The following is a 13,728-nucleotide window of genomic DNA, read 5'->3' as shown; positions in this document are numbered from 1 at the left end:
CCAATTAAGAAGAAGAAGAAGAATTTGAAAATTTTTTTTTTATAATATATATATGTATGTATATTCAATATCAATTGACAATGAGCAAATTTTTTAAATACATTAATAGTGACAGGATTGATTGTTCTCCATTGAGACTAATCAATAATTTCTTAAATTATGTACTTTATTTGCTTAAACTTCTTAAAACTACTTAAAATCTATATGGAAGATCCAAAATGTGAGTTCGTTTTAATCGTCTAACATCCATACTGTTGTCTAGTAAATTTATTGCCAGTAAGTTTTCATGATTAGACAATCTATCTAAATACTTTCGACAAGATTTGCCGATTTCGTCTTTAACAAAAGATATATTTAAGTCTTTGTGGATTTCGATGGTGCTTACATGCCAAGGAGCACTTACAATGCTTCTTAAAGTTTTCGATTGATATCTTTGGAGGATTTCAATGTTGGATATACTCGCCGTACCCCATAACTGCATTGCATACGTCCATACTGGGTTAAGGATTGACTTGTAAAGTCATACTTTATTTTCAAGGCTAAGTTGTGATCGCTGACCTAAAAGCCAGACATTTTTTTAGTTTTAAATTTGAGCTGCTTCGTTTTTTCTGTTATGTGTATCTTCCAAGTGAGACGTCTGTCCAAATAAAGACCAAGGTATTTCACAGTTTCACTTTCAGGTATTATGTAGCCATTTTATGTTACGGGGGGACATTTCTCAGTCCTTAACGTAAACGTTATTTGAACGGATTTCTGTGTATTTACTTCCATCTTCCAATTCTTTAGCCATTTTTCGACAATATTAAGTTGTTCTTGTAAGTGAAGTGAGACATCACTAGGATTAAAACTGGTGGCGATAAATGCCGTATCGTCAGCATAAGTTGCTACCTCTAAGCCATTAGCGATCGGTAGGTCAGCTGTAAATATTGTATATAATACTGGGCCCAAGACGCTACCTTGGGGAACTCCAGCGTCAATCGAATAAAGCTCAGAAAATGCATCTTTTTCCTGGACATAGAACGTACGATTGCTTAAATATGATTTCATAAGTAGGTATTAAGGCGCTGGAAACCATTTCTTTAGTTTATAAAGTAACCCTGGGTGCTATACTTTATCAAATGCTTGTGTAACATCTAAAAAGACCCCTGCGCAGTATTGCTCACATTCAAAAGCACTCGTGATAGTTTTAACAATTCGATGACATTGCTCAGGAGTTCCATGCCCCCTTCTAAACCCAAACTGGTGTTCAGGTAATATGTTTAGGTCCTCTAAAACAGATAACATTCTCTTTAAAAATATATTTTCAAATATCTTAGAGAAAGTCGCCAGTAAACTAATTGGACGGTATGAAGAAGGGCTGTGCTCCGGTTTATTGGGTTTTGGAATCATTATTATTTCAGCGCATTTCCATTGACTTGGATAGTGGTCGAGTCTGAGCATAGCATTGTAGATGTAAGTAAGTAGTCTGATACATTTTTGGGGCAACTAGACACTAAAAGTAAGACCATCAATTTTATCAAAACCCGGCGATTTTTTAAGTTTAATTTTCTTTATCTCAGTCGTTATTTCCTTGATAGAAATTCTTCGAATAGGCAGGCTCATCTGGCAAGGCGATTGTAGGAAGTTTAGTACTTGAGTAGTGTTTTCATTAACTCCAATTACGTTTGGTTTAAAAACTGAATGTAAATGGTAAGCAAAAGCTTCGGCTTTCTCTTGATTATCTCTGCACCTGTGACCATAACTATTTACTATAATCGTGTATCTCCTAGTGGGTCTCTTTAAATATTTGGTTGTCTTCCACAGGTTATGTTCAGGGTTGTTTGCATATGGATCTAAATTCCTTAGATACTCTGATGTTTCTTGATCTTTTATTTCTCGCAGTTTAGACTTCAAATCATTGGTTGTCTTGTTCAAGATTCTTTTGTCGAGAGGACTCCGACTAATTTGCCATCTTTCCTGAGTAATCTTTTTTCTTTTATTAGCCGTCTTAATTCAAGTCACTCATTATTCCTGTGTGATGAGTTGACGTTACAAGTTTTCGAGAAAAAGGTTCTGCGGAAGATTTATGATCGTTTGCGCATTAGCAACCGCGACTACCGCAGTCTATAAGCTGTACGAGATATACGACAACATTGACATAGTTCAGCAATAACAGCGGCTGGCTAGGCCATGTCGTCCAAACAAGACGAAAACACTCCAGCTCTGAAAGTATTCGACGCAGTATCCGCAGGGGGAAGCAGAGGAAGAGGAAGACCACCATTGCCTTGTAAAGACCACGCGGAGAAGGACCTGGCTACACTTGGAATTTGCAATTGGCGCCAAACAGCGAAAAGGAAGAACGACTGTCGGGCTTTAACTGCGTAAGCGGTGTCTACACCAATAAAGAAGAAGAAATTGTGAAAAGTTTGTGGTGACTCTCCTATATTTTGTTTTTCTTGGTTCTTGGTCATTATTCGTCAGGCACGGATTTAAAAACCTAGCGAGCTCAGATATCTAAAATTATAGCGGCAACGGATATTCAATTCAAAAATTTATTTTTGCCATCAACTGCTTCGTATAATAGTATCTCAGCCGTTCTGGAACGACTTATATATATATTTCCCCGTAGTTCCTAGGTGGAACATAGGGCCTCTGGAACGACTTAGACTAATAATAATATAGTTAATGAAATACGTGACATATAAGTATGTATGTACGTATTTCAAAAATACAATTATAAACGAAAAGTGTGTCAAATGGCAAAAATGGCAAATTTCTGACACGTGAACAAATAACTATAAGACAGATAAATAAATATTTAAACGAAATACGACAAGATTAAGCTTCTGACTGTATTTAAATAGAGGTACAATAGTATATTCACATCCATATTCGTAGGTATATTCATTTATATTCAAAATATTTATACACCAGGTGTTCATGTGTCTCAACCAAATTTCTTAAATGCGAACTGTAGTGCTAGAAGGACACTCGAAACGTAAAGGGTATAATAGCCCACATTATACAGGTTTAGTCCACTCATCCATAATTGCATTGCGCCCACGTCTTTAATATTCGGACAATTTTGACAATGTACATCGGCCACATCGGTCCATGACACCACTTGTGGTCGCACCAATAGTAAAGCGTTCAATGCCGCACGCAATCCACTTTGCACCGCACCGCCTAAGAAGCCGCGATAGCATGTGGAGGCAGCGGCCGATGATGACCATATAATACGATGCCACGGTGTCGTGAGTGGCATATGTGCTAATGAGCTCAACTCGAAAGTATGTTGGTTATAGCTGTGCGGTGTTTCCATAGCTTCACCATAATTTTCTGCAAATGCTTTTAGCGCAATCGAACGTACCAACGATTCAGAACCGCTATCATGTATCATCATGCCGCCATAAACATTGGGTCGGTACTCGTAACCCACTATAAATGGGTCGTTCTTAAGGAAACTGCCCGAATAGCCAGCATTCCGCCAATGAGCATCGCCGTAGCCAGCTATAAAGCTTGTTAACATTAAGCGCAACTTCAGTTTATTGTTCATTACTTTGCGCAACTCCACGGGTACTGGCGGTGAGAAGTTGATCTGTTGGAGAGAATTCAATGGTATTGCCAAAATGAGCACATCCGTTGTGTGTATTTTCTGCGTTGAATCATGCACTTCAATATAGTCTTTATAATGGCAAATAGCTTTCACTTGTCGCGAGACTAGAAATTCAGTGCCTTGCAATCTCTGTGTAAGCGCACTGAGGAGATGAGCACTATCGAACTCCAGTAAAGTGTTCGGACACTCCAAGTAACTGAAATATGAGGTTTTAGATATTTCTTCTATATTCTTAATATGATAGCTTCTTCGAACTTACATATTAATTATGTTTTGTAAGCTTCCGCAGCCATAGCAAAGGCTCATAAATTCTTTGTAAGTAATATCGGCGGCTTTCGAACCACAAACCAACTCCACTAAATTGTTCATAAACTTTCGCGACTCATTGAAAAATAATCGGTTGTTTATATGTTTATCCATTTTTGTTGAGTTTTTTCGAATACTGCAAGAAATCATGGTAGCCATCGTGGAGAGTAATTATTTTATTAATTGAATTGTTTTTACCATGCAGTAATACGAAGACCGTCCTACATTCTTATTGACTAGTAATGACAAAACTTTAACCGAATTCAACATATACTATACAAAGCACAAATATTTTAGGAACTTTTTCCAACCTAGCTAATGAACGAGCGGTTGGTAAGTTGTCTCCGAGCACCTGGAGTCTCAGGACAAACATTTTCGCGCGACGTGTTGCTGTGAATGGTGCAAGCCGAAATCGGCAAATCTGCAACAGAGACGTTTGATATGATCAAGCAGGCTTACCCAGATGTTGCTTTAGCAAGAAGTAGTATGTTTCAGTGGCACCAGGTCTTTTTGGAGGGCCGAGAAGAGGATGAAGACCGTGCTGGGAGATCTACGACTTGGACAAACACCGACAATGTGACTCGTGTGCGCAAAGTTTTGAGCTTAGACCATCGACTAAGTATTCATTTAATTGCCCAGATGTTAGATTTATCAAAATCTGTAGTTCATGACATTGTGACGGAGCACTTGAACATACGCAAGGTGTGCGCGAAGATGGTCCCAAAAGTGCTCACTGGCGACCAGAAATTACAACGAGTGGAAGTGTGCCAAGAAAATTTGAACATGTGTGAAAGTGACTCCCATTTTTTGAATAACGTATTCACAGGTGACGAGTCATGGATCTTTGAATATGATCCCCAGACAAAGAGGCAATCTTCCGAGTGGTACACGCCGGCAGAGGGGCTCCAAGCAGCATGCACCTCGGCTCTCAAGGCTATTCTGCAGAATGCCTTCCGTGACGCCTTCAATGCTTGGAATTCGCGCTGGCAGCGCTGCATCGACGCAGAAGAAGCCCTTTTTGAAAGTTTTTAAAGAATTGTCACGATTGGTTCAATAAATTTTTTTAAATCGGCTCAGTCCTATTACTTTCCGGACAAACCCTGTATGAGAAACTAGTAGTAATAATCTTAAGAGATCTAGTCTTCAGAAACTATGAAGAATGACTCGAGTTACTGCAGGATTATATAACAAAAATTTTGGCACCAACCTGAATCGTCCCGGCCTAAAGAAAGGTGCTTTTATTTGTAATTCGTTTATATAACGTTGTAACTCATATTTTGCCAAATTTGAGGATACAGTTTGATCGAGTTCCCAACAACGTGGCAATGCTGCATCCACAACAGAACGCTGCTGTATTGGTATTTCCATACGTTGCAGCAATTGATAAACATGAGCTTGCGACTCTTCGAACCATTTGGCACCGATTTCACCCTGAGGTATTTGCTGCAAATTGCCACCGATAGTATCACTGGCCTCCAATATTCTTATTTGTAAAGAGGGTTCCTTTTCTAAAAGCCTATAAGCTGTCACCAATCCTGATATGCCCGCTCCCACAATTATAACGTCAATTCTTTGCGACCGCTCGGGTGGTCCGAGCTTCAATTCGCAATCTTTTTCCATATTACAGGCTTTGAGTTTTGCTCGTAATTTTTTTTCTTTATTTAAGGCGATGTCAGAATTTCATAAGAAATGAAAGGTCAAATTTTCAGAAATAAACAAAACACCAGACACATTTTCGAAGAGCACAGAATGTAGAATATGTATAAGTTTAAGAATACTTTTTTCTATTTTTGATCTAGTTATGGGATCGTTCATTTACTAATTTCGTTTTATGGTTTAGTTTAGTTTAGCAGTTTAAACACGATTTTTTATTGTGTAAAATATTTTGTGAAATTAGCATTCTCCATACTGAAGAGATACCTTTGGCGATCTTTCGGGCAATAAATTTATTTGATCCTTGCAGGCAAAAACTGGTTCGAGTGGTTTTGACGTATTGATTTGAGGTGAAGGCAGAAAAGTAATAGGAGGGTGTCTAGTGTGGACAATATATTGAGTGTGGTAGCACATCCCATTGAAGCTGCAAAAGCTTTTGGTGAGTCATCAAACTTGTATGATGTCTCGCATTATCCTGGCGGAACACTACACATTTTCCATTGATCAATCCTGGCCTCTTCTATTTGAATGCATCAATTAATCCAGCTGATCACAATACACTTCAATTTTGTCGGGAGAAGGCTCAAAATAAACGACCTCTTTCAAATCCCACCAAGCAGATACAAACTTTTTTGGTTCCACATACATATCACCTAACTCTCGTCTTATTGGAACTGCTTTTTTACCCTTTTGATGATAAAACAGTGAAATATGCTGAAAATTATGTTTACGATCTTCCATCTTCAATAGGGCAATCCCAAAGAAAATCAAAAAATTGTTTACAAACAAGTCTACTATATCAGCTGTTCAAATATATAGCGGTAAAGTATGGTATTGGCTGCGAAAAGATTCAATAAGATCAGTTGTTGTTATCAAACGAAATTACTTAGTGAACGACCCAATATAAAAGTTTTTTATAGGTCAGTAAATCTAGTCAATATATCGAAAAGCTGAACGCATTCGTTTTGAAAAGAAAAGACTCTGCTGACATTTTATAAGGCCAACACAATTTTAGATGCACTTTAGATCTCGGAGAATAAAAATACACAATTACAAAGGAACGAGTATATTGTTTTTTCATATGATAATTATGTAGGATCCATTTATTATTAAATGCAAATTTCACATAATTTTATTAAAAATATGTGTCGAAATACTCTGGTACTAGTATAAATTTATATAAGATATTAAGTATTTTATACTTGAGAATGTTCAAATCTAATTAAGAATAATAAATGCAAGTGAAACAAATTGTCTGTGCAAAGGCATACATAAATACACATGTACATACGTACCATATATAGAAATGCAGTTGAACTTCCCTAACTCGAATCACCATAATCCACAAAAAAATTTCGAGTAAGAGAGACTTCGAGTTATGGAAGGATATTTTTGTGAAATTTGACATTATTGCTAATTTAAGAATTCTAGTCATAGAGAACTTCGAGTTATAGAAGTACGAGTTAGGTTTAACTGCAGTTCTGAGAGCGCACGAAATATTGAGATTAGTTGCAATCAGTGTTACTCACATAGTTTGTAAGTGAACCGGAGGTTCAGTAGATAACATAATTGTTATGTCTTTATTAAAATATATATTTTTAGAGAGAACTTTTTATTTTGGAGAGCAATAATATTAAATTAACATTAATGTAATTACTAATTGATGTAATTTATGTCAAATAATGTGGTAGTTGGAAATCCTCACTATGCAAATTTAAAGATAAAAATTCTTTGGTTATTTGAAAAGTTTTTTCCAGAGTTATACAATAGTAATCCTAATGATAATTGTTTGTATACCGTTACCTTAATGTGAAAAAATCCAAAGTACGGTTTGTGCATGCATTATTGTTTTTGTAAATTATTTAACTTTTTTCTTAACATAATACCATAACTAATTAAATTCAATGCGATATGTTGTATCAGTTAAGAAATTTCCATATTAAGATAACGGTATACTAGTATTGAAATAGATTCCCTTAAACAATTAGGCAATATTATCATGCAGACTTTCCATTCGCAACGTGATTTTTGTCCTCGGGTGTAACAATTCTTGCTAACTCCTCACCGCCAGCTTCGACGAACTCAGCATTGCGTGTACGTTTTCCGAACTGTTCGGCGTCGGCAATCGTTTCCGGCATCGGTTTATTAAGCGTCTCGGGCAGCATTAAAGACAGGAGACCGGCAAAGAATGCCAAGGAGCCACACACGATTAAAGGCAGAGGACGCCATATTTCACCCAATAAATTTAAATATGGCGCCAAGATGCCGCCAACTCGTGCCACCATTGACGATGCGCCTAGACCCACGTTACGCACCACTGTAGGAAATTGTTCCGCTGAGAAAATGTATATAGTGCCATACGATGCGGTAATGGCTAATTTGCCAATCATAGCAAATAATATTATGAGCCAATTATTGTTTGCCGGTACAACTATGGTCAGCAACAGAGCACCGCCAGCGACCAGCATACAACCGCAAAGTATTGTGCGGCGACCCCAACGATTCAGCGTGAATAGGAGGAATGTGTAGCCGGGGATTTCAACTGCACCAGAAATCATGAAATTTAACAAAACATTGCCACCAAGATTATTAGTGTTCCACGATAGTCCGTAGTACACGCCGCTGTTCACAAACCAATCGAAGAGAATGACTAATGTTTTCTTACGCAAATTCGGATATCTCAACAGATCGAATACGGTGGGTGCCTTTTCATCTGCGCCTTCAGACACAATCTCATCTTTTTTCTCACGCTCAGCTGCTTCATCAATTAGATTGTCATATACCTCACTGGGTATGGTTACACGGTTTATGCGTGCTGCCTTCTCAATGACAACGATTGCCTCTTCTTTTCTACCTTTAGAGAGTAACCATCTGGCCGATTCCGGTATGACCCAATGATAGCACATGAATAATAAACCCGGCAAACTGAGCGCTATTTGCAGCCAACGCCAGTCGTGTATGAAATATGCAAAACCGGCTGTTAATATGAAACCAAGTGAGAAGAACATTTGTACGGTGACGCCGGCGAAAAGTCGATATGTTGAGCCCACCATTTCCATAGCGATGACATAGGCGACCAAAAAGACACCGGACGTTGTGGCGCCCACAACCATACGTGATATGGTATAGGTAAAGTACTCGGGAGCAATAGCAGCCAGTACGCCGAAGATAACTTGTATAACCAGAGAAGCAAAGAAAATTGGTTTGCGTCCATATTTATCCGACATTTGTCCAAATATAATACTGCCCAACAACACGCCAAGCATAAATAAGCTGTCACTTGTGGCAGTCAGTAAGCCGCGTGCACACACCATATCCCATTCGGTGACCGCGCTATTCTCGTACCTTGAACGATCGTAGACATAGTGACTGCATTTGACAGTGCCATTGCCTGTGGCCGGCGTGGTAGCCGTCTGCAAATAGTCCGTCGTATAGTCAGTATTATAATATTCGCAACGCTGAAATTTACCGGTTAGTGGGTCTATAGGATAAGTCAGATTCCAATATTCGGACGGAAAAGAGTCATATGTTGCATTTAACAGATTCTCGAACGGCAGTAGGCAACGAAATTCTGGGCGCGCCAAAAGGAATACACCAGCTAGCTTGTGGAAAGCGCATGAAATCGCCGGTAGGCAGAGCAAAAAATATATTTGTTTCTGATATTTGCCGAAATCGCCCAAATAATTGATGACGTCATCATAACTCATTGTGGCGGCTGTTATAAAGAAGAAATAGCCGAATTTTTCGCAAATATTTTATCTTTCCAAACTGCGGGCAGGTAGCAGCCGAAAAATGGGACCATCCACCACTCAATTCCTTGCGTTGTTAATTATATCTAGTTGTATGTATCGTTGCATGTGTGTGTGTGTGTGCTACTGCAGTGTGCGTGTCCACATGTGCACCAAACAAGCAAATCGTATGTTCGCTTTGTGTGAAAGACCTTCAGAAAGTTCGCTTGGCTTAACTGTGGCTGATGACTCTGCCAAATTGTTAACAACTTCACTAGAATTTCGCACAAGCTAGGAGCTAATAAACCTCTCCACTTCGCCGTCTGTGGTATACGTCAAAATTAGTGGTGGATTGATTACTCTTTTTATTCTTTGCTAGAACCAAGTTTTTATATGTAAAGCGAAATATTCACTTTGACTTTAATTTGTGGTTTCCGTTGGTGGCATGATGTGCTGCCGCAGCTATGGCAATAAACTTTGTTATTTTGCTGATACAGCTTTTGGTTAATTTGTTGTCTTTTTGTCACAGTCAAAGTTTCTGCACTGCCAAATGCCTATGTATGTACATATTTTCATATGTATGTGTGTCAAGAAGGTTTTTCATATAACTGTAAAGTAATTAGTTGTGCATTGTAGTTGATAATGACGCCGCTGTCTTTATATCTGCAAAGTACTTTTGTATGTAGCGCATACATACATACATATCTTGTACACGCGTTTATGGTTATCACACGTTGCGTATACGTCACCTACTGACACGTTCAAAGTCTATGCCATGCAGAAGACTCATGAGTGCCTACTTCAGGGTACTTGTATGTACATACATACATATGTATTCAAATATTTTGCACAAATAAATTAATCACAACTGTACAGGCACTTGTTTTTCGTAATTAATTAATATTTCAATATTTCTAATTACTTGGCATCTGCGTTTATGTAGCTACCACACAAAGTATTATGTTTATAAGGTGCGGGGTTTCGATTGTGTGACTGTATTTTTTCGCGCGCGCGAACTGCAGTTCACGTAACGATCCGAGTTAAACCGTTCACGATCTCTACCAATAGACGACTAACAGCAAATGCTTAAAGCGTATCTCCAATTGCCATCTGATGCCGTCATTAAAGTAATAGCCACAAAGTCATACAAATACAAACATCTATACTGAGTATTCGCAACAGAAATCTATATTGCTCAGTTGTGGATTTTTAATTTACAAAGCGACGTTAATTGCTCTCATTCGCTCAACACCAACAAACAACTGGTGGCGATCTACTCAAAATTGCTTCATTGACCATAGTATTTATTTCTCATTCAATCAGAAATCAAACATTCAACGGAACGTCAGTTCAATTCAGTTATACCGAAGTCAAAATACCCTACATGAAATCCCAAAAATATTTAATAATCAGTAAGTTATGTGAAAGCGTCAATATCGTTTAGTAACGGTTTGGTTCTCAAACTCATCGTGTCATAAAAACTGAAAAATCGATATTTTGAAGTTTAGGTAATGCAATTAGTCAGACTATACTGAATACGAACGCAAACACACAAGTGTACATACATATGTACATATACATACATATATACATATATTTCACGCACAACTTTTTAGTCAGTTCTCAGTCAAGTACAGTTGAGGGTATTCAAAATTTTGATTTCAGCAACTGAAAAAATCCGAATATCATAAAAGGTATAAAAGCGTCAACTGGTAGTTTCATTGTTTGAAAAAAAAAACGGTAGTTGTGGCAGGCAAACCAAATGAGCGAGGTTGCTGCCAAATGCCATGCACACATTTCAACTCTGTGCATACAAAGCTCTGTACACTCACTCATCTATCTAGCTAAATACAATATACACTATACTTATAAGTAATCTCACTCAGTCACTCACATGGTCTTCAAATGCACATAAACAGAGAACTACTAAGCAAACTTAGTGACTTGCTAGATAAAACAGCTGATTGTGGAGTTTTTCTATTTCAGGCACTCTAATACTTACATACATATTTAGTTATATGTACGTGCAAATATATTTCAGTCTATGCTGATATTGAGTAAATCCAAACAGAGCACTTTAAGGGTGGATTTTGGCAACTAAAGTCATATTTAATAGCCTCGCACGTGTATATTTTGTTACGTTGCTGAATTAAGTGATTAAGCTAAAGAGGGTATTCTTGTCTAGGATTTTGAAAAAATACGATTTTTTTGCATATCTTGAAAGTTTAGACTTTCAAAAATATGACCTTGGAAGGATTTTTCAAAATTCGACTTATTTTCGGAGATACAGCCGATTTTGTGACGTGGCGTCCGTGTTCACTAGAATTGTCTCCTGAACTTTAAACGCGTTTTTCTCAAAACTGACTTTTTCGGAACGATACCCACGATTTCTCAGGTTCTACTGGACCGATTTACTAGAAATTTTTATAGAGTCTTTTTTATAGGCTTGTCTATGGTTGGAACTAGCCCCATCCCCAAATTTTTATTTTTATTATTTAAAAAAAATTCGAAATAGCCAGAAAAAGTGATCCAAAAAAACTTTTTTTTTAGGCAGTCGCCATTTTGTGAAAAAAAAATTTTCCTACTTTTCCGTAGTTCCGGCCATTGCGACATTATTCTAGATTAATAATCATTTTTTTGGGGGGTTTCAGATAACTAGGAGGGTTGAAATCATGGGTATGGTAACGTGGAAATTTTTAGAGACCCCCCACTTCGTCAGCTCATAATTTTTGAACTTTTTTACTTTTTTAAGTTTTTTAATTTTTTTCTGTACTCTTCTAAAATTAACAAATTATTAGTTATTGGATAGTAAAAATATTAATTGCCTTTTTTTTACGACACTTTAAAAATTACCTGAAATTCATGCTTCTAGACCAGAATACCCCCTACAGCGTTAAGGCACTTACACTGGATGTAACATCCAATCCCATTTCCTTGTAAAATTCGTTATCAAATGTGAAAATATACAAACATGTTTTTGTCGTGTAGTTTTCTAGGTATAATACTAACGCTAGGTACTAATGCTATGAATCAACATTTCAAGTGATTTTTAGAGATTGATTCTATTAAAATATTTAATTTTTTATATGAGTAAAAAATTATTGAAAAACTGCGTTTTTTACCTAACCCCTTAATATAAATAGAAACAAAATTTTTTATATAAAATAAAATTATTTTATTTGCCACTAAATGACGATTATGATAACAGAATATTGTTAATCGTATAATCACTACAAATTTAACTTGTCCAAAGAAAAAATACAGTTTTGATTAACATAAATTGGACAGTTTCCTCAAATAAGTCTGGCGTTAGCACATATTTTCAAATTATTCTCCAAAAATATTGAGAAATAATTATGTGCTTCACTACCAGCAAGTGTACCATGGGTATAAAACCATGATTATGTCAAAGCTCAAAATTGTGAAAATCAAAAATTGTAATTTGTTTGTAACCATGTAATAATACACTTCATAAATACAAAAGATTTCATACAAAAACTTGACAATAGTGGTAAGATCTGCACCATTTGTGTTTCAAACTTCGGGGCCCAATTTTTTATTAACGGTCATACTGCGGCTAACAACACCAAACTAGTGCGACTTTCGAATTTCTAACTTGGAAACATTATATATTATTTATAATACTAAAACTTATAGATTCTATCATTTGCCTGTTAACATCAAAAGGGACAGTACAAATACAATAAATATATAATTTTTATTTCTTTAATTGTCGGCCTATTTTCTTTCATTACGTCGTTTAAAGAACAAATTTAAATGAAATTAATTAAAGGCATATGTTTGAACATATGTACTATGTACATGTATGTTGTAGCTAAGTAGACTTAAGGGGGTACTCTCATGTGAACGCATACATTTTACCACTTTTTAGGATTTTTTTTTTATGCGACAACAAAATTCAATAATTTTAATTTTTTAATATATTTTTATTGGTATTTTGAAATGTACAAAATAAAATTTTTTTTTTCGTTTTTTACATTTTTAATATATTTTTTTTTAATCAAAGTAGTCCCCAACAAAAAAAAGTAGTTCACTGGTTATGGTGATAGTGGTTGTTAATGTTGTCTGAAATAAAAAAATCGAATGGATTATTATTCAGTAGTACTTCGGCTCCCTACCAAATATAATCAATTTCATTAAAAAAAAATGTCGAACTTCAAAAAAAAGTCACGAAAATCTTGTTTTTTTCGTTAAAAATCGTTTAAAAAATATATGAGGGACGATAACTATAAATGAGTAGAAGAACATATGAAAATTTTAAAGCAATCGGTTGAATACTTTTGTTTTTAGGACATTGACAGTTTCAGAAAATGATGATTCGAGAAAAATGCGTTAAGACAGTAAGACAGGTAGACAGTCGCTTACGACACGTCGGCGATTATGAGCTGCAACTTCTCAAATACTATGAATTTCGGTCTGAATTTT

At 36.4% G+C, this 13,728-nt stretch overlaps 2 protein-coding genes across 2 annotated transcripts; both read right to left on the bottom strand.

The window, feature by feature from the left end:
- Positions 1 to 2,838: 2,838 nt before the first annotated feature.
- On the bottom strand, positions 2,839 to 5,603 carry LOC126750874 (amine oxidase [flavin-containing] B). The gene is made up of 3 exons (XM_050460642.1): positions 5,109 to 5,603; positions 3,855 to 4,037; positions 2,839 to 3,791 (listed from the first exon to the last, which is right to left on the bottom strand). Exons 1-3 carry the CDS (start codon positions 5,519 to 5,521, stop codon positions 2,927 to 2,929), a joined length of 1,461 nt encoding a protein of 486 aa, XP_050316599.1. The 5' UTR covers positions 5,522 to 5,603; the 3' UTR covers positions 2,839 to 2,926.
- A 1,020-nt stretch (positions 5,604 to 6,623) lies between these two features.
- On the bottom strand, positions 6,624 to 10,401 carry LOC126750829 (organic cation transporter protein-like). Its single transcript, XM_050460574.1, has one exon. It carries the CDS (start codon positions 9,259 to 9,261, stop codon positions 7,552 to 7,554), a length of 1,710 nt encoding a protein of 569 aa, XP_050316531.1. The 5' UTR covers positions 9,262 to 10,401; the 3' UTR covers positions 6,624 to 7,551.
- Between the last annotated feature and the right edge of the window lie 3,327 nt (positions 10,402 to 13,728).

This window comes from Bactrocera neohumeralis, chromosome 2 (assembly GCF_024586455.1).
Source record: "Bactrocera neohumeralis isolate Rockhampton chromosome 2, APGP_CSIRO_Bneo_wtdbg2-racon-allhic-juicebox.fasta_v2, whole genome shotgun sequence".
Taxonomy (NCBI): Eukaryota; Metazoa; Arthropoda; class Insecta; order Diptera; family Tephritidae; genus Bactrocera; species Bactrocera neohumeralis.
This window is presented reverse-complemented; position numbering and strand designations above follow the sequence as displayed.

What these genes read in the sequence shown, in the direction of transcription:
- LOC126750829 (XM_050460574.1), bottom strand. Translation starts at nt 9,261, where the DNA reads ATGAGTTATGATGACGTCATCAATTATTTGGGCGATTTCGGCAAATAT.
- LOC126750874 (XM_050460642.1), bottom strand. Translation starts at nt 5,521, where the DNA reads ATGGAAAAAGATTGCGAATTGAAGCTCGGACCACCCGAGCGGTCGCAA. An exon ending in TTTAGGCCGGGACGATTCAG is followed by an intron (nt 4,038 to 5,108) that starts GTTGGTGCCAAA and finishes GATTTCTTGCAG; the next exon opens with TATTCGAAAAAACTCAACAA. An exon ending in TTACAAAACATAATTAATAT is followed by an intron (nt 3,792 to 3,854) that starts GTAAGTTCGAAG and finishes CTCATATTTCAG; the next exon opens with TTACTTGGAGTGTCCGAACA.